Source organism: Arachis ipaensis, chromosome B1 (assembly GCF_059453495.1).
Source record: "Arachis ipaensis isolate K30076 ecotype BB chromosome B1, ASM5945349v1, whole genome shotgun sequence".
Classification (NCBI taxonomy): domain Eukaryota; kingdom Viridiplantae; phylum Streptophyta; class Magnoliopsida; order Fabales; family Fabaceae; genus Arachis; species Arachis ipaensis.
Genome location: NC_142436.1, coordinates 14,225,268 through 14,245,287, shown reverse-complemented (window position 1 = coordinate 14,245,287; position 20,020 = coordinate 14,225,268). Strand labels below are relative to the sequence as shown.

General features: G+C 34.6%; 1 protein-coding gene across 1 annotated transcript; it reads right to left on the bottom strand.

The window, feature by feature from the left end:
• Window positions 1–15,628: 15,628 nt before the first annotated feature.
• On the bottom strand, window positions 15,629–18,517 carry LOC107625470 (Peroxidase superfamily protein). Its single transcript, XM_016328124.3, has 4 exons — window positions 18,061–18,517; window positions 17,560–17,751; window positions 16,612–16,777; window positions 15,629–16,254 (listed from the first exon to the last, which is right to left on the bottom strand). The coding sequence occupies exons 1-4, from the start codon at window positions 18,283–18,285 to the stop codon at window positions 15,836–15,838; spliced, it is 1,002 nt and encodes a 333-aa protein (XP_016183610.1). The 5' UTR covers window positions 18,286–18,517; the 3' UTR covers window positions 15,629–15,835.
• Between the last annotated feature and the right edge of the window lie 1,503 nt (window positions 18,518–20,020).

Sequence of the window (20,020 nt, the reverse complement as noted above, 5' to 3'; positions counted from 1 at the left end):
TCGATTATCGCTGCCTTGCCGCCTCGCCACTCATTGAATCCCAACCTCTGTTCTTTATCGAATCTCTGCTTCTGTTCATCACTGCCTCACTTGCCTTTCGTCCTCCGCTCTTGTCCTCCATGCTCAACTTCTATCACTATTCTTTGTGTTCTAATTATATTTTTGTTTTGTTTACTGTTCCTATATTGCTATTCTTATTATCTGTGTTGCAATTGGTGTTTTGCTTGAGATTTACACAGGTTAATTTTCTGTTAATTTTTATTATTTTTGTTAATTTTATATTTTTTAATTTGATGTTAATTATTTGTAATTTTTATTAATTTTTTAATAATTTGTGTTTTTTCGGATATATCTAAAATCCGATCCGATTCGATGATTTTAGTGTAGATCAGATCAAGATTTTAACCATATCCGATCTGATCGGATCCGTGAACACTCCTAATTCTCCCAATATTCTTCAAATTCATCTGGATGCCATGGAAACATTTTCTGAAGTCATTAGAAAAATCTGTTTTTTATGTTTGTTGTTACATTTTTTCTAAATATGCCAACCATATAATCACTGAGTTGTATTTGGGAAGATTTCATGAATTGCTGCTTTCATTGCGTCATCACCATATGTGACCATAATGCTAGGAGACTTGACCAACATTACTTCTAGAAAGTTTTGCAACAATAACGTATATATTGCCGTTTTTTCATCCTTTATCAAGGCAAAGTCAAATATGCATGTCTAGCAGTGTTGGTTACAAACCGAGAAGATTACCAATAGCCTTATGTATTTATTCTTCTGATAGGTTGTATCAAATGCAAGCACATCTCAAAAGCATTGATAGTCGACCTCTACAAATGTCATCTGCCTAAAATAAATTTACCAGCCGATTTTCATCAGTAGCATTATTGTATCTTGTCATGGCCATGAGGTTAATATCGGCTTTCCCAAGTGCATAACTTATTATCGTATTGGAATCCCACCCATGAGCTTTGCACGGCAGTTCTTTTAATGTGGTTATCCATGTCCTTCTTTGTGAACCCGACATTATCATAACCACCTGCTTGGCTTACTATTAGTCCCATTATTTTAGTGGTTCGTGGACCATTATCATGCATGATTTTCTTCTGTGCTTTTTGAGCCGCAATCAACCCTCGATGGTTTGGAATTAGGTGTACCAAGCATTGAGGTACAAGATCGTGGTTGTGCTTCTCAACTAATTTTCTTACCCTTCACATTGAAGTTTTGGTGTCAAAGTATATCGCAAGCATGGCTTTACAACCAATATGAGTAGAGCTTTATGCTCCCTCTTCCTATTTGAATTAGAGATGTATTTCTCTGTGTCTCTTTCCTTTCTTATTGCAAAAAAATCGCCTCATGCGCTGTGTTCCATCTTTTCCATGCGTCGTATCACCCTTGCAAACTCCAAACCCAACACACCTGGCATAACTTATATACAAGTTATAGGTTGCATCCGATATTTCAAATGTCTAGTTTATAATATCATCGGTAGTCACAAAAACACACTTACTACTACTGCCACCGCAATTACAAGTGCAATAATGACGCCGGACATCGCTTGGGCCACCAATTTTGGCGAGGTTAGCAACCCCATTATGGTGACATGGTTTGGATTCACCAATCTTAGCGAGGTTAACAACCCCACTATGGTGATAGTAGCCATAAACCCACCTTGGTTGGCTAAGCCAAGGATGCACCTCTTACTCTCAAAGAGCCTAGAGGAAAATAAGCACACAGCTTATTTCATATTCAAAAATACTTCAACTATACTTCATAAATAAAAGGTACATGAATTATTTATACTAGTGGGAGAAGGAAAATTCTTCATAACTCGGACGATGTGGGACTAAAATATAACACAAAGTTCACTATCCTAAACAATATGGGACTTGTATTCCCTTATTACAATTAACTAATATAATTAACCTACTAACTCTGCTTGCTCTTGCGTCATTCTCCCTGGGTTGAAAGAACTCTTGCGTGAAAAAGACTTGTGACAGCAGATGATCGATCTCATTGATGAATCCACACCAAAAGATTGATCGACCTGATTGATGAATCCACACCAAAAGATCATATTGGTGAGTCCACACCAAAGACCCGCACTCACAAATCAGATAAAATTTTACAAGACCCGTGGCAGCAGACGATCTCATTGACAAATCCACACCACAAGATCCCATTAGCAAATCCACGCCAAAAAAACCTGCACCACAAATCAAATAAAATTCTACTAAAGCAAGATGAAGGCCAGAGGATCGACCTTGCTCTGATACCAAACTGACGCTGGGACGTCGCTTGGGCCACCAATTTTGGCGAGGTTAGCAACTCCACTATGGTGACATAGTTTAGATTCACCAATCTTGGCGAGGTTAACAATCCCACTATGGTCATAGTAGCCATAAACCCACCTTGGTTGGCTAAGCCAAGGATGCACCTCTTACTCTCAAAGAGCCTAGAGAAAAATAAGCACACAGCTTATTTCATATTCAAAAATACTTCAACTTCTATTTCATAAATAAAAGGTATATAAGTTATTTATACTAGTGGGAGAAGGAAAATCCTTCATAACTCGGACGATGTAGGACTAAAATATAACACAAAGTTCACTATCCTAAATAATATGGGACTTATATTCTCTTATTACAATTAACTAATATAATTAACCTACTAACTCTACTTGCTCCTGCGTCAAATAATAAACTAATTTTATTTTGGTTTATTAAGGAATAAATTATTGACCCGTTTAATAAATATGTCCAATAATAATATGACACATAAGCATTTGTAAAAAAAATATTTTAAATATCTTTATCTGAGTATCCCCAATTTATAATTATATACTTATTAAAAGTAATTTTCTATCTCCACAATTAATATTTGATTCTGATTATATAGCAAGTAATCAAGAACATTATTTTGATAATTGAGATTGATTAGGGATTAACCAAATTCAATTGGAAATGTCAATTATGGTAATCAATAAATAAGTAAGAACAATCTTAGATGATCGATATGAAAAATTGGTTAGTGTTGATTTGAATATAAGACAAAAAATATTGATCACTGAATATTTTTTAATAAATAAATAACTCATAATTTCAATCTAAAATTTTTCTGGACGTAAAAGACATAAAATAGATGAAAAGTCGACGAGGAAAATATAAGAGATAATTCTATATGATGTGAGCTTTTGGCGAAGAAAATAAAAATAAGTGTATAATTTATTTTAAAAATTTAATAAAAATAAATTAATGTATTTTTATATAAATATTTAATTATCTATTAAAAAAAGAATTTTCATTCTCTTGGTCATTTTTTCTTTCCACCATAACATGTCTTAAATATAAGAACTTATAAAGCACCAATACTTCGTTGAGTTGTCTTGTCCACGAATCGAATACATTTCGAACATGATACTCATTCGACACTCGTTTAACACATATATTTTTTGTATCTTACCGTGTCTCAAGAAAAAATAAAAAATAATTCTTTAAATAAACTTGAATATCATGATATGTTAGCGAGCCTAATCTTATTCTCAACTTATATTCTTGAAATGAGTTTTAAAATAGTATATATTAATATTTATTAAAACAATAAATTAATTAAAATATTTTATACAATTAAAAAACAATAAAAATATTTAATAATATTAATTTATATTTTAATATCAAAAAATTATTACAGTTTTTCTAAAAATTACTTTATATTTTTATAGATATATCATGTCTCCATATCTTACAAAAAATTAAAATTAATATCACGTATTTTGTATCATATCATGTCCCGTATTTATATCAATATTCGTGCTTCCTAAATAAGAGCCCTTCCGAACTAATCCACATAAATATGCAAAACACAATGGGGTAGCTGACCCACTTTTTGTATATATAGAAAATAGGCTTCGTCTTTTGTTTATAAAACACGGACTAGGCTTTTCTGTTGAGTAGTTTAGCCCATAGTTGTTAAAACTAGATCGGACTGGTCAGTTTGATTAGAAAACTGATGAATCAGATCTTGAATTGGTTCGATCCAGTATTCTGAGCGTTTAAGGAAGAAATTCGATCAAAATCGGACTGAACCAGTCAAAACGGGTGCAAACCAAAATTGTTGGAATTAACAAAAGAAAGCTCCTCCTTAGATTCAAACTTGGATCTTCTTACATGTGCAACAACTTGGCTATTACTAGGCCAAGATATTTTTCATTACATTTGGCCTTTTTTAAAAAATATATATATAACATATATGAATTAAATTATAATTTTTTAAATTATATTTATTTAATATAATTTAAACGGTTTAATTAATAACTCATCGATTGACCCAATAAACCAATAATCTAGTTAGTTCGATCATCAGTTCGGTTCTGACAAATATAATTTAGCTAATAAGCCTAATTTTTATAGTAAAATAAATGATATCTAATTATACACATGATTGGATTACAAGAGATATTATCCAAATTATAGAGCTTAGGCCCAATTTTAGAAAATTTGAAGAATCAAACTTATAAAATTATGATGAAATTCTAAAACTGGTGGCAAAATATGTAAGTTTCATAAATTACGTCTGAGACAATAAGTAAAAAACCTTAAGTAGAGTGTGTAAAAGGGCAATGAGAATGTGTGTGAGCTGTATGAAAAAAAAAAAAGAAAAAGAAAAAAAGTTTACTAAGACTGAGAAGAAAGCAACCCAATATGTGTTAAAGGTAATACCATAACAAGGAAAAGAATAGTTGTTGCACAAACTTGGAGCAAAAGGAATTGAAATCACAACATTCTAGTACCAATCATGAGGATAAAAATAAAAGACAAAGGGTGAATCATGGTTGAATAGGGTGAATTTTAGGAAGTGCCCGTTCAGATGGAAAAAATCTGTTTGGCTTTCTTACTTGATAGTCTCCTCTCCCACACATGATGGAAAAAAAGATGTAGAGAAGATCGTAAACATGAATCAAATACAACAGTTATGACTAGTGACCAAAGGTCATCACCGTACCTTCGATGATGGTCTGTCTGCTAAACTTTTGGAGCACCTAGAACTTTTGGAGCTACATCCTTCGCGGGATCCACCAACAGGACACACCTCCTTCTCGTTAGATATTGCAATGGGCATAGTCACCTTCTCCACAATCTTGGCACTTAAAAATCTTGTTAGTATTCTCCTCAACACGGAGCAGCGTAGTACACAAAAACTCCATGCCGACCTCAATCTTGGCATGATGGGTTTGAAACTAATGAACTTTCATGGCCAACATATCCACCGCGGTAGCAAGGTCCTTAACGACAGCGATGAGCTCTGAGTTCCACGTAGCTTTAGCCTACATTGATGAAGAAACACAACACAATTCTCAGCATCATTTCTTGTATAACAACCAAGACATGACATGGTTGGAAAAAAAAATGATACTTACACTATCCGACGGTTGTGTGAGGGTGGCTCCTTGGGGAATCTCAGGCATTCCAATGTCTTCGTTTGTTAGAGAAACATCATCGTTTCTGGATATGACTGAGTGGACCTCCATCGAAGACAAGTAAAGTAGGTAGAGTATGTTTGATTCACTGCCTCTTTATAAAGGGAAAATATTTTAATTTTAACATGTCCTGCTGGCTTCTAGTGGTTTGACATTTGAGGGAGAAATTTTTTTTTTCATGATGCCTATTTTAAACCTCGTATAGGCCAAGGGAGCAGCATTGCCATTCCCAGGTAAGCGGGGCATTAGTTCAGGATAAAGATGCAGCGAGTAAGTTACTGAAACTATCTAATCTGGCTGCAGTAATTTGCAATTGTCAAAATCCATCCACTCAAAGCAGCCGATCAGAGGTTAATATCATCTATCGAGGAGAGGCAAACCAAATCATTTTGAGATTTCTTACGAATGGTAATTAGTGTTGAGTTACTTAATCTTTCTATAATTTAAGAAAGAAAAGCATTAACTGATACGAGTTAATCCATCAAAACTATATACCGGCAAAAGAGACAAAAGCACTGCCACAAATCCAAGATGTAGTCACAAGTTTGTCTCTTTAGGCACAGGTTGCTTAGGACACTGCCAACAAGTGTTTTAGACGTATAATTTATTGAATAGTTTCTAATGCACACTTTTTTTTTTTTGAAACTTTTAGCATTTATTGGTCAAATAATTCTTTTTAATTATTTATGGAACTTTTCATTGTTTTATTGTTTGATTTGTATAGTTTTTTTTGGTGTATTATTGAATTATTATGTATTCTATACTATTATTAGTATTATTATTTTGTAATATAAATTATTAATTCCATTATAAAGATTAAATTCAATAAAAAAGAGTACTAAATTTTATGCTATGTTTTTTATTGTCATCTTTTTATAATCCGAATTATGGATCCAATTAGGTGGAATTAAATAAACAAAAAAATTTATCATAAGTAATAATAATAGCAAAAAAATATAGCATATTAAAAAAGAATACTGAGAGTATCAAAAACATACCATATAAGAGTACTAAAACCATACCAATTATAAAAAAATTACTAAAATATTAACCACACGAAATACTATAACGTAATTAGTAATTATAACTCAGTTCCCGGAAAAATTTAATAACAAATATAGCCATCATCACTGCATAAAATCTTACGATTACAAACCACACAAAATACTATGAAAATGTCTTCTACGGAACGAATATCTAATATAATGACACGTTAAAATGATTATCCCTAGTGTGCAATCGCAAATTTTAAGATATTGATTATTTGTTCAGAGGACTCTAAAGTGATAGAAGTTAAAAAAATATTTTTCGGGTGATTGAAAATATTGATATAAAAGTCGTATAATGGTATTTTTATTAAATTATAATTGATACATAAAATTATTTTTAATTTTAGGATCAAATAAGACAACGAATAAATAAGTTTTCTAATACAGATAAAAAATTATTCAGTAAATAATTACAATTTTTATTATTCACAAGGAATAAGACAAGAAATTTTATTGCAGTCTTTTGAATAAAAAAAAAGTTTTACTTTTCTTATATATAATTTTAAATCTAACTTCAAACAAATATCCACCAACTTATTTTTAAAGGTTGGTAATGTTAATTTCAAAATAATTCAGTCTCTGCGTAAAGACTACTTACTATTATTCACTTGACATGATACAATATATCGAGTCCATGATAAATATGAAACTTCAATTCAAAGCATCCTAGTTTGAAAATTAGTTATTACTCACGTGATCAAGATATCTGCTTGGTTTGACCCAGAATGGGACATAGGTTACAACGAGCTCCTCCCTTGATACACCTCGGATCACGTCATCCTTACTAAATACACAACACATTATCAAACACTCCACGGATAATAGTCAAATTAGTGTTGTGGTTCAACACATCTCTTCCAACATCACTCACAGCAAATTTGGGAGGAATAGTCCAGTAGTATAAATGTCTCAAGTGTTGTATCGAGCATGTATTTCGCATCGTAACCATTTCAACAACCCTGCCATCAATCTCACGGCCGGGAACGAGAGATTGAATCTGACACCTGGTCAGGCGATATTCGCACATCCTAACTAAGGTCTCACTACATGAAATGATACTCTGATTCATGATGGCCTACAATAAAGGTGTTAACAAATCATATAATAAAATTCAATTTGGTTAACTACACATAACTTACTCTAAAGGGTGCCCATTGGAAAACAAAAATTTGAATAGCATAGTATCAGCCCGATTAAGGTCCATATCGTGATGAGCCTTGAAGTTTGTCTTCGTACTCTTCTGCCACAAGGTCCCACAATCAATAAATGAGAAACTTCAACATAAAGGCAGCAACAACGACGACATGAACAAAACTTACTCGAGTCACTTTAGAACAAGAAGCTCCTCTAGAACGCTTGGCAGGGGCTGATGCAGTTTTCCTAGGTGTATGAAATAGCCTCCTATTCTTCCTCATGAGAACTGTTAATTGTCTGCCTTATTCATCCTCCATTGTGTTGAATTCTTCAGAACATTCGGGAGAGGACTCTCAAGAATGTATTCAGACATGTCCTCATGTAGCTATGATGACAACAGAACGCCGCTGCCATCTCCGTCACTCTTGGAAGAAACCTTTCCATGAAGTGAATACTCAGGAAACCTACAAAGGAGACAACTAGAACATCATACAACAACAATGTCACCCTAATTTACCTACATGTAGCAACAGTACTCAACTTATTATTCATGTACAAAAATGACACCTATTAGGAGTGGCCATGGACCTCTTCAACGTTTGCATGTGCAACTATCACAAGATTATGAATTAGTGAAGGTTGCAATGCTAGCGGTTTATGTTATAGTATATATAACATGATTTTCCCTCCATATCTTTTCTCGCCAAAGTATACTTCGTTGCTAAGATCTTTTGTCTCCATATGTAGACAAACAAAAACCGAAGCAGACCTTTCCTAGTAGCTTTATAAGGTGCCTTATTTAACGAATTTATTTAGATATTTGTGAAGCCATGAAAGAATTAAATTGTCTCATTGATTATTCCACCTAACTATACCTTTGATTATCCTTTATAAGAACAGAAAGTCCCCCAGGGGAGACAATTCCACAAACAATTTGCATCAAATTTTCACCCATCATGGTGAGACAAAACAAGAAAGTCTATGTGGTTTTTCATGAGAAAAAAAGAATTTATACAACTTGGCCAGCATGCCATGCACAAGTTGATGGGTTCAGTGGTAACTCATACCAATCCTTCAGAAACATTGATGATGCAAGAATAGCATGGGCTAAATACATTGGCCAAACCATGGGAGATCAAACTGAATGGGATGTTGAAGATTACCTCCAAGGCAATCTAATAGAAAGTGCTACTCAAGACCACACTTAGCTCAATATTCCTCATGCACCAATTGTTGATGGCCACAACCCTAGCCCCGATCCGCCACTACCAACACAACAGGATTTTCTGCCTAAAGCTCCTCGATTATTATGGGGAACTAAGCCTCCACGCATATCTGTTAATGCAGCTGCCATTTTCTTATTAGCCATTACTTTGTTGGTGCTTTACCTGGCCATCCTTAAAAGGTAAATCTACAAGTTGAAAATCCATTTAGAATTTTATTAGTTTCAACTTGTTACTGTTAATTGTGAGGCTTAAGTCTACATCCTAAAAAACTACTACGAATTAGCCTTTATTAGTATTTAAGCCTGCGTAAACATTAATGAAAATACGTTGGTTGGAAATCATTCTTAGTTGACTCTTAATTTCAAGTCTCACATAAAGCTATCGATCTGAAAACAAAATCTTATGTTATGCCAAACTTGCTTGTGTCACCGCAATCGCAAAAGCACTGTAACATAATTCAAGTTACAATAAAATCTCCGAGACAATGACGCAAAACAGGCTCCCTTTATATTTCATAAAAAATGATAAAAACATTCAATGAGGTTGCCTCCCACTGCAAATACAAACATGCTTCCGAAGTCTGATTCATTCATACCTTCAAACACCCTTTTCAATGCAGCATACCTTAACCTCAACATTTTGTGAAGAGCATAAGACAAATCTTAAAGTACTCAACACTACACAAAAGATATACTCAATATCACCAGTTTCATAGTAGAATATTAGCACAAATACTACTACAACATAACTCTAATTTCATTAATTAATTCAACACCGACACAAACTTACAATAAAATTAAGTAGTCTACAATCCCATGCATAACACAACTAAATTTACTAAGCCACACTCGTCCTACGTACTACACCATAATTTATTCAACCAAACATAAATTATGGAGATTGATCTTCAATGCGAGCATTCACTACAGCACCATAACTAGCCTTAAGCTTCTCGTAATCATCCTCCAATTGACCGACCTTATCCCAAAGTGCATTGTTACTATCACGAAAAAGCTTAACTTTTGAGTAATTATAGTCTTTAATCTCCTTACCGGTGATATCAAGCACTTGACCAAGCATTTCCATTGTTGCATCTTCGCGAGCAGCCATTTCCACCATAGAAAATCGCCCCTTCGCATTTAATTCAACCTCATATGGTTCACCAGGAACCACCATGGTAAAGCCATAGAACGGGCCTTGGTCTCTCAGATATCTCTCCTGCTTAAAGAAACCCTGTTTTAACAATAGAACATTTTCACACCGAACTTCCAATAAATTCAAAAAAGGTATCACCTAAAACTAACACACTTACAAGAAACACTTGGACAGCCACAAAAACTTCCACACTCCAAACCTCCTTTCTGACCACACACAACATCGATGGAACCGCCTATCATTTCCAGAGTTGCACATTTCTCAGCTGTAATGTACCGCAATCTTGCATTGAAGGCCAACACAGCTTGTTAGTAGTTGTTAAAGCCATAGACTTCTGGGAAATTAAAATCACAAACTTGCTCCCTATCATCTACCCAGCTCGTGAAAACACCAGTGCGAGTGCCCTTCATCACGGCGAAGAAAAGATATCGTTGCATCGCGCCTTCCATGCTTGAACTACTATAGTGTATCTTTTCTCCTGCAATGTATGTATTGGTTAGAGGCCAGGTGCTTTATGATAACCTTTCTTTGGATTGGGTTTCACGGCCCAGCCCCAATAACACACTTATTATTTAAAACAACAATATCCAAAGTTTTGAACCAAACAGAACCATTTTATAATAAATTAATTAATAAATTATAAATAAATATAATAAAATGTATTTATAATTTAACGTAACTTTAACATTAAATAGAACTACATCAACTAAAATGTTATGAATTCATCAAAGTACAAATTCAAAAGTGAGCTAACAAAGTTACAATAAGTGCTTCTTGATTGATATTATTTATAACCAAATATATATATATATAAATTATCAATCAGACAAATTACACAGGGGAGTCATAAACTAAACAAAGACAAGAATAATTATATATTTATAAGGTTTAATTACTCTGTTAGTCCCTATAGTTTCGCAAAATTTTTAATTAGGTCCCTATACTTTTTTTCCTTTTAATTGGGTCAGGGGAGTCATAAACTAAACAAAGACAAGAACAATTATATATTTATAAGGTTTAATTACTCTGTTAGTCCCTATAGTTTCGCGAAATTTTTAATTAGGTCCCTATACTTATTTTCCTTTTAATTGGGTCCCTACATCAATTTTTTTTTCAATTAGGTCCCTCTTGGTAGTAATTAACTTAATTGTATAAGGACCCAACTAAAAAAAATTGTGCAGGGACTCAAATAAAAGGAAAAAAAAGTGTAGGGACTCAATTGAAAAAAAAAGTTGGTGCAGGGACCTAATTAAAGGAAATAAAAGTATACGGACCTAATTGAAAATTTCGTGAAACTATAGGGACCAACAGAGTAATTAAACCTATTTATAACACAACAAGTTAACAAATTAACAAATTATAGCAAATTATAAGACATAAATTATTAACAAGTTATAGCAAATTATAAGGGATAAGTATGATTTTGGTCCCCAACGTAGAGGTCGAAAATTGATTTCGTCCCCGGCCTTTTTTCGCTACAAAATGGTCCCTAAGGTTTCAGTTTGTCTTAAAATCGTCCTTTTTACCAATTTTATTTTTTTATTACCAAACTACCCTTCATTAAAAAAATTATAAAATAAAATAAATATAAAAAAATAAAAAAGAAAGCAAAGAAAGGGATACAGAGAAAGAAAGGGGGGCTTGGGGCGCAAGAAAGGGGGGTAGGGTGGGGGGGAGGGGGGAGGGAAGGGAAGCCGCACCGCCATACTGCCGCACCATCGCACCGCTGCCCTGCCGCCTGTGATCCGCCACTGCTCCTCCTCCTCACCCTCACCAGCCACTTCTTCTTCTTCTTCTTCTTCTTCTTCTTCTTCTTCTTCTCCGCACCGCCAAATCGCCGCACCACCGCACCGTCGCACCGCCGCCCTGCCGCCTGTGATCTGCCACTGCTCCTCCTCCTCACCCTCACCGGCCGCTTCTTCTTCTTCTTTTCCACCACTGCTCTTCTTCCTCGCCCTCACTGCCCGCCGCTTCTTCTTATTTTCTGTGAACTAGATTTTTGGTAGAATTTCTGATTTTTTTGTGAAATATTATTGTTACTGAATTTGGCTTGAATTTGGAATATTGTTGTTACTGAATTTGTTGATTATTGTTCAAAGTGCATGTTGCTTGAATTTTTTTAAAAGAAGATGAAGAAGCAGAGCAAGAATAAAAGAGGAAGAATTTTAGTTTTGAATTTTGTTGATGGTTCTGAGTTTTGATTGGTCTGATTTTTTGAGTTCTAATTTTCTGAGGTGGGGGTGGTGGTGGGTTCTGGTGTTGATGATGATGGTGGGGGTGGTGGTGGATTCTGTTTTGAGTTTTGTTGTTTTGATAATGATGATGACCACGATGATAATGGTGGTGAGTTCTTGTTCAGCTTGGATTTCTTGGTTGATTTTGGAGAAAATTCTTATGATGATGATGACCATGATGATACTGCTGGTGGTGGTGGCTTATGTTCTGGTGGTGGTGGTGGTGGTTGATTTTGGTTGATTTTGGGGTGAAGGAAGAAGGATATTTTTATCCGAAAGACGATTTTAAAACAAACTGAAACTTTGGAGACCATTTTGGAGCGAAAAAAAGGTTGGGGACGAAATCGATTTTCGGTCTCTACGTTAGAGACCAAAATCATACTTATCCCCAAATTATAATAAAAACAACCTCAACATGAACTAAAAATAACAACAACAATAACAATTAACACACAACAACACCACAACACTAATAAGAACAATTAAAACACAGTAACAAATTGAGAAATATCTCAAAATCACCATTGCCAAAAATAATAATTTGATATGTATATGCTCAAACAATCAAACGCTAAATTTCTATACACATAGTGGTAACTACTATCAATGGGAAAGTGAAAATCCCAAAACGAACGATTAATCACAGCTTAAAAAAAATTCACAATCCCCTACAGTTGAAGTAGCAATCAACTTGACAAAGAAAGCACCAAAAATCAACTTCCAAATAAAAGATTCAGATCACCAATCCGACCAAGAAATAAAACCAAATCCTGAAAACAAAGATATCTAAAATAGTGATGATTCGAGGAAAAAATAAGGACACCGGAACAACAACATAACATAATCACCAAGAACATGATCGACAATCCTAATCCACAGTAATAACAACAATAATTCAAGAAGAAAAATCACAATAATAACAACATAGCAATCATAAACCAATTAAAATAATAATCACATTAAAAAAAGTAAAACTACCTTCTAGGGCACAGAGGTGACGGGGCACGACGGAGGGCTAAACGAGATAGAACTGGAGAAGAATTGGCCTGGAGCAGAGGAGAGACGAGCACGGCGGAACTGGAACAAAGGATGGTAGAATGCGTCGAAACTAGAGCAGAGGAGCCTTCGATGGAGGAACGATGCCAGACGAGTTGTGCGACGATGGAAGGACATGACACGAGCGCAGACGAGCGTAGACAACGCACAGTAGAGACGGCGGGTTTGAGCATATGCCAAGACGCCGGTGAGGCGGTGGTGGTTGCACGGAGCATAACGGCAGCAGACAAGATTTTGCTTTGCTTACGAACTAAGGGTTGAGGGAGATGCTGAGAAGGTGCGTTTGTCGAATGACGAAGAGGAGCCGATGACTAGCCGATGACGGTGATGCCTGAGCGTGACAGACGCCGGCCGTCCTTGCGACGATGGTGGAGAAACTTGGGTTTCAAGGTTTAGGGTTTAATTAACCACATACAATCAATTTTTTTTTTTTTTGAAAAAGTATTGGGAACCAAGAAACAATCAGCCAAGTTGTAACAACTCTAATTAATAATTATTAGTTTTGAATTTTTTAAAATTAAAATTTGAATATTCAACAACATCAAACACATTTCAATTCAAATAATAAGGATTAGGCAAATAAGGCAATAGTAACCTCCCCTAAAATGTCTTCATCTCTCCCATCGATCACGAGATCTCCACATTGTAGCTTCCGAAGTTTCCCGGCTCCCATCGCGCAGACCGCCGCATCGCCGCCTCCACAGTGCGCCGCACACATCGCCACTCTCTCGTCGCACTGCCGTTTGATCCGCACCGCACTCGCACCCACGCCAAGCCTGCGTCTGCTCTGCCGCGGCCTCCACCCCGACGATCCTCTGGGCAGTACCGGTGTCCTCCGCAACCAATTTCCGTCGTCGCAACGTGCGCTTTGCATGTACATTTTTCTCCTCCGCAGGACCACCGCGGCACCATCCCCCTCGCGATCTGCATCGTCGCCGTCCACTGCAGTGCGCTCCCTCTATCTTGTTTCCACCTTCTCAATTCGATCAAAGACACCTCCACTAAAAGACACATGCATAAGGAGACACATCCACAAAGACATTTCCATTAGACATAGCCATAAAAAAGACACGGCCCAATTAAAAAAATACTGCTATTAGAAGTCCAGTGCACCGTGTGTGGAGGCCGAGTAGCGGCGACAGTGGCCTTCGTGTGGAGCAGCAATGGTGGTGTTGAGCATGGCGGTGATTAAAAAAAAGGTAGAGAGAAGTGGTAAAATGTAATTCTAAATTATGGTGAATTTGAGTAGTTGAGGTGTATTTTTTTTTTGTTTGATGGGCTTTGAAGTCCAGCCTAACAAGAGTTGGCAGAACCTTTTTTGATTACCTAGCATAATTATTTTTTTTTTTTAATCAGAACCACATACAATCAATTTAAATCTACAATCAATTTTTTTTTTTCTTGAATCTACCATCAATTTAAATCTATATTACATGAAGAAACCAAACGCTTTCAAACATTTATTTTTCGGTAATCCACTTTTAAAATTTTATTCTACATCACAATTAAAAAATATTTTTGCAGCCACCTACTAGAAAGCCCAACTCAAAAAAAATTACAAAGCCCAGCTAAACATGTCATCTTTTCTGACAAAAAAAATAATATTATTCACCAAAAAATATTTAAATGCTATCCATATAATACTTCTATATCATATTTCTACCACAAATACTTCCGTAACAAATATAATTAACACAAAATAGGATCTCCATCATTATAGGTTTCTCTTTTTTTCTCATTTCGCGAGTCTGTCAGGTACACCGTCACGTGTTAATTTTCAATAATGCCACGAAATCAAAAAACAAGCGACGAGTGGGACGCCCCTTCCGAAGGGGCGCTTCCTAGAACACACCGGTTGAATAGTACACCCATCTAAATCCTGTATAGAGCAGAAAGGACAAGCACAAAAACAACATTGCAACTACCAAACAAGTAGAAAATCACACCCCTTCCACATTATTTGTATTAAAATAAACTACCTATATATGCTGCAATTTCAGAAAAGGAAAGGTAGAAAAAATAGCTACGAAAATTGGTTTATGAGTGGCCTACTCTTCTCTCTTTTCTCCTCTAAATAGGTTTCTTTTTGAAACACTATGAAAAAAAGTCTTATTTCTGGTTTTCCGTAGTTCAGTTTCAATTTTTTTAAGTCTGAAAAGAATAATTAATCATCTAATAATAAGGTTGTTTAGTTATGTTGCTCACAATTTGATTGACGGGAGAGTGAAAAAGATAATGATTTCTTTACATGTAGATATATGATTACTGGATAGCCGACACACAAATTCCACGAAAAAGAATGTAATCAAAATTCTAAATAACCCAACACACATGTTTCTCCAACAGCGCAACAAGGGTAGTTGCTTCATCATCTGTCATAAATGAGAAGAACAACATCTTCACAAGAAAAAAAAGAAAATAAATGAAAAAAGAACAAAGAAAGTGCAGTCTTCACAAGTGGCTTTATACGACAATGAAAAATCAATAATGTCTCAGTAATAAGCATTAATCTTTCGGCAGTTGGTTCTGATCTCTCCCCTGGACCCAGTTAGAGGAGAAATATTTCCCATCTTGATCATGGACTTGGCGAATTGTTCAAAGAAAATATCGTTGTTTTCGGCATACTTCTTAACCAACTCTGCAGACTCTTCGTTCTTTGTCAAGAGGACTTGGTCAGAGTTTAAAAGGCCCTTGTATGCAAGCAAGTTCTTAAAGTAGCTGTTGTCAAATTTGATTGGACTGACATAGTCTAGAAAGAACAGGTTCTGATCACCACCGGAACTTGGACACCGATCTCGCAATTCCGATGCGTAGTTTTGGTCGAGAGTGAAGTCTGCAACGCCATTGCCTGTTTGGTTGTAGAGCCTTTGCCTGAAGCTGGTGCACCGAGAGTTCCCAATTGTGTGACTTCCTATAACAATTACACATAAATTAATTATATTATGTTTGTATCATAGTTGCACGGTATACAATACGCTATATGTAAAATATTTTATTTGAAAAATATATATATAAGTATATAACGTTCTGGTAGGTAGATGAATTAGTACGCGATACGGATGAATTGATACACACTACAGTACCTAACTGGCGAATTCATGTAACTATGGTTTGTATTAGATATTAGAACCAATTCATGTGTCACTATGCAGTTAAACTTTTGAAATACAGAGCATATGTTGATACTTGATATAGATAGCCTAACAATTTCAATTATCCGTGGGTTAACATAATACACAAAAGAATTAGATAAGTTGAAGGAGTGTACCAGACAGAGCAACAAGATCAACAATGTCAAGCCCCTGAAGCTTGAATTTGGTTAGGATGGTCTGGAATGTGTTGTTTGGGGCAGGAATGTTGTTGTTGGAGCCACTTAGGCTTGCACCCAAAGAGTCCCTTCTCCCCAAAGGTACTTCCCAACTTGGTCCACCACTCTGTGTACAAAAATGAGTAGCAATAATTAATGATTTTCTTGAACGACTCTTATTAAAATAAAAATCATGATATATATCCACACAAAATTAATTATAAATTCAATAATTCGTATAAAATATATAGATAACATCAGTAATTCGTACCTATAACATTTTTGAATTACAAATATACCAAAATTTCAAATTAATGAATAAAAATGTCATTTTTTTTAAATTATTATGTACATACTAAAAATTAGTTTATATATTGTTTATAATTTAACAAAAATATCTTTTACTTTTAAGGTTTGACGTTTGCCACAAGACTTAATTTTTTTTTCAAAATTTAAATGGTTTCTATTTTTTCCTAATGTTTCATAATTAATTCAATCATACATTTAAAAGAATACATTATAAAATATCTTGATGAATAAATTTAAAAATATTAGGAATAAAAAATGTATTTTTTTAAAAAAACATGGAACGTTCAAGTAACCTTTACTTCTATATATTTTAAGTTTTAAAAAAATTAAGGTGAAGACTCACATAAATTTATTTTTATGTGAAATTGTTAGTTGAAAACTGTTAAATAATTTGACATATTTAACTAAATTGTTATTTAACGATTCTTAATTAACAGCTTCATATGAAGTCAAACTAGATATGAGTTTTCACCAAAAATTAATTATTGATAAATAAAAATTAATGGAGATATTAATTGATAACAAGGCTGAAATGATTGGAAATAGTATATAAATGTGAGTGTAGAAACTAGAAAGCAAAAGGAAGTGTTACAAACTTACAATAACAGTTGAGTCCCTAGCAGCAATAGCCAAAATGTCAGCACAAGACACTGTTTGAGGGCATTCTTTCTCCAATGCGGATTTAATCTCATCAATCACTTCAAATCCTCGAGCTGAGTTACGGTTAGGATTCGATCCCTTCTCGCTCACCGTGGATCCGCTGCTGTCTAACAATATTGAAGCATCACATCCCTGCGTATGCAATGTTGCAACCATCAATCACGCATTTGAGGAAGAATATATAGTTTAAAAAATATTATATAGTATTAATAATGTTTCAAACAGAAATAGAGACAATGGACACAAAGAAAAAAACTTCTTAAGATTGGAGCCAAAAAAATATATTGGTTTCGGTAGAAGACAGAAGCCAAATGCTATCAATAAAACTAGATAACCAATTTGAATTAGTTGAGTGGTTAGTTTCTTCGTCTGCTTAGTCAAGTGTTTTCAAATACTGCAGGAAACAGAAAAATAAAAAATTAATAAAACTAGATGAGAGACCTTGACAAAACAGTCATGGAAGTGAAGCCGGAGAAGCGAAGCTGCGATTCGAGGTTCCTTCTGGAATGCTCTGGCAAGGATGGACTTGGCTATCTCTTGAGCTGCCGGGCACGAAAAGTCATAGAATTGCGGGTACAGGAACCCCCCTAGTTTCTTGGTGCAGAGGCAGCAGGGAGCAAAGGCTAGTAAAGAAAGAAGCAAAAGAAAGCTCACAGAGTTGGCCATGAAGGGGAATAATGAGAGAGTAGCAGTTGAAGGAGAAGGTTTGAGACTTGATCTGATTGCGTTAGCATTGTGATGGGGAATCGGTATTTATAGTGAATGAAAATTATGAGGAGGGAAAAAGAATCGAGAGAAGTTGGAGTTGGTGCAAACTGATTTTTCAAATGCATACAAATTTAGAGGGAGAGAAGAATAAAATGGAGTGCGTAGCTTTTTCCTTTAAAAATGTTTTAACTATTATCACAAGGATAATACACTCATTAATTTATGTTTAAGTCATTAAGTGGGGCCATCATCCTGCCATGCTAAGTTATATATGAATCTGGTAGATAGATACTCAATCAACTTTGACTACTCGTCTATACGCGCTGTCCACAACTTCAAGAAACTAACAAATTCATTACATATATTAGTAGACATGTATACGTATATGTATATGTATATGTATATGTATATGATATGATACTAAACAATGGAATTCATAATATAGGACCAGTGTAGTATATATTGATCTACAAGTCAATTTTATAATAAATACTAATTGATTTTTTTTTTCTCTTTCTTTTTTTTCTTTTATGTTTTTCGTTCTTTTTTAATTTCAAGGACAAAATTTCTTATAACAAACATTAAGAAAAAAACACAGACATTTTAATAAAAACACAGAAATGTATTTTGTTTATATTTTCTTCTCTTCTTTGATGATAAAATAGAAAACTCTTTATAATAAATACTAAATTTTGGAAGAAAACACATAATTTTTTATTTTTATGTTTATTTAAGAAGGACATATATCAAATTGAATTCCTCTTTTTTAAGAAATTTTTGTCTTTTTGTAGCAAACATTTTTGTATTTTCTAATTAGGAATTTTTATATTTTTTAATTTGTCTCATAACTATTTCATATTCAGCTTCACAATAAATTTATGTATTTTTTGTTACTAAATTTTCTATATTTTTTATTTTTTTAATTTTGTTGAGTTAAAAAATTAACTAAATTAATTAGTGATGACAAATATTATTTTTGGGTAAAATAAATAATTAGTGTTGAGTGTTAATAATTATATGTTGCTAATTATTTATAAATTGTTGCATGCCAAAATTAAATCAAGCAGCCCAAATTGGAATAAGAACATCAAGGCTAATGGGCTGGTTAATCAAGTAGAGCCCAAAAGAAACAAAGAAAGGAACCAACGGGCCAAGCAAATCAAAACCGATCCAAGCCCGTGTCCATCAATTCAAGCTGATCCCACCAAGCTTCTCATACAAGATTGAAGTCTTCACTCTCTCTCATTGCTTCCAAAGCAACGTTCCTTTCTTCTCTGTCTCAGTCAAATCACTGAACTTAGAAAAAGTAAGAAAGAGAGCTTAGTCACTAAGCTAGTCATGAAAGAAGAAGGAAAGAGAAGGTTAAGCAAAGAAGGGTAAGGTCTAATCACCCATATCAAGAAAAGAAAAGAAAGCTCAAGGTAATCCATTTCCTCTTGCATGCAACACACTTTCTTTTCTTCATCTTCAACTCTCTGTATCTCCGTTTTGAGCTATATGAAAAAGAGGATTTCTGTTCCTCTCGGCTGTAAATCCACAGTCTCAAACAAGTCTTGGGAACCAAGTTGGTGTTCAAGGACTCAGATTAAGTTGACCATTGGAAGACTCTTGTGGTTGCTGCTTTATGGCTTTCGGTCAAGATGAGAAAGTCAGAAGCAAAGTTTCTACTCTAAGGTTTAATGAGAAAAAGTGA

Excerpts from the sequence above, each read along its gene's own strand:
- LOC107625470 (XM_016328124.3), bottom strand. The coding sequence starts at position 18,285 with ATGGCCAACTCTGTGAGCTTTCTTTTGCTTCTTTCTTTACTAGCCTTT. Across the intron at positions 17,752-18,060 it reads TCCATGACTGTTTTGTCAAG|GGATGTGATGCTTCAATATT; the intron begins GTCTCTCATCTA and ends TTGCATACGCAG. Across the intron at positions 16,778-17,559 it reads CTAGGGACTCAACTGTTATT|AGTGGTGGACCAAGTTGGGA; the intron begins GTAAGTTTGTAA and ends TTTTGTACACAG.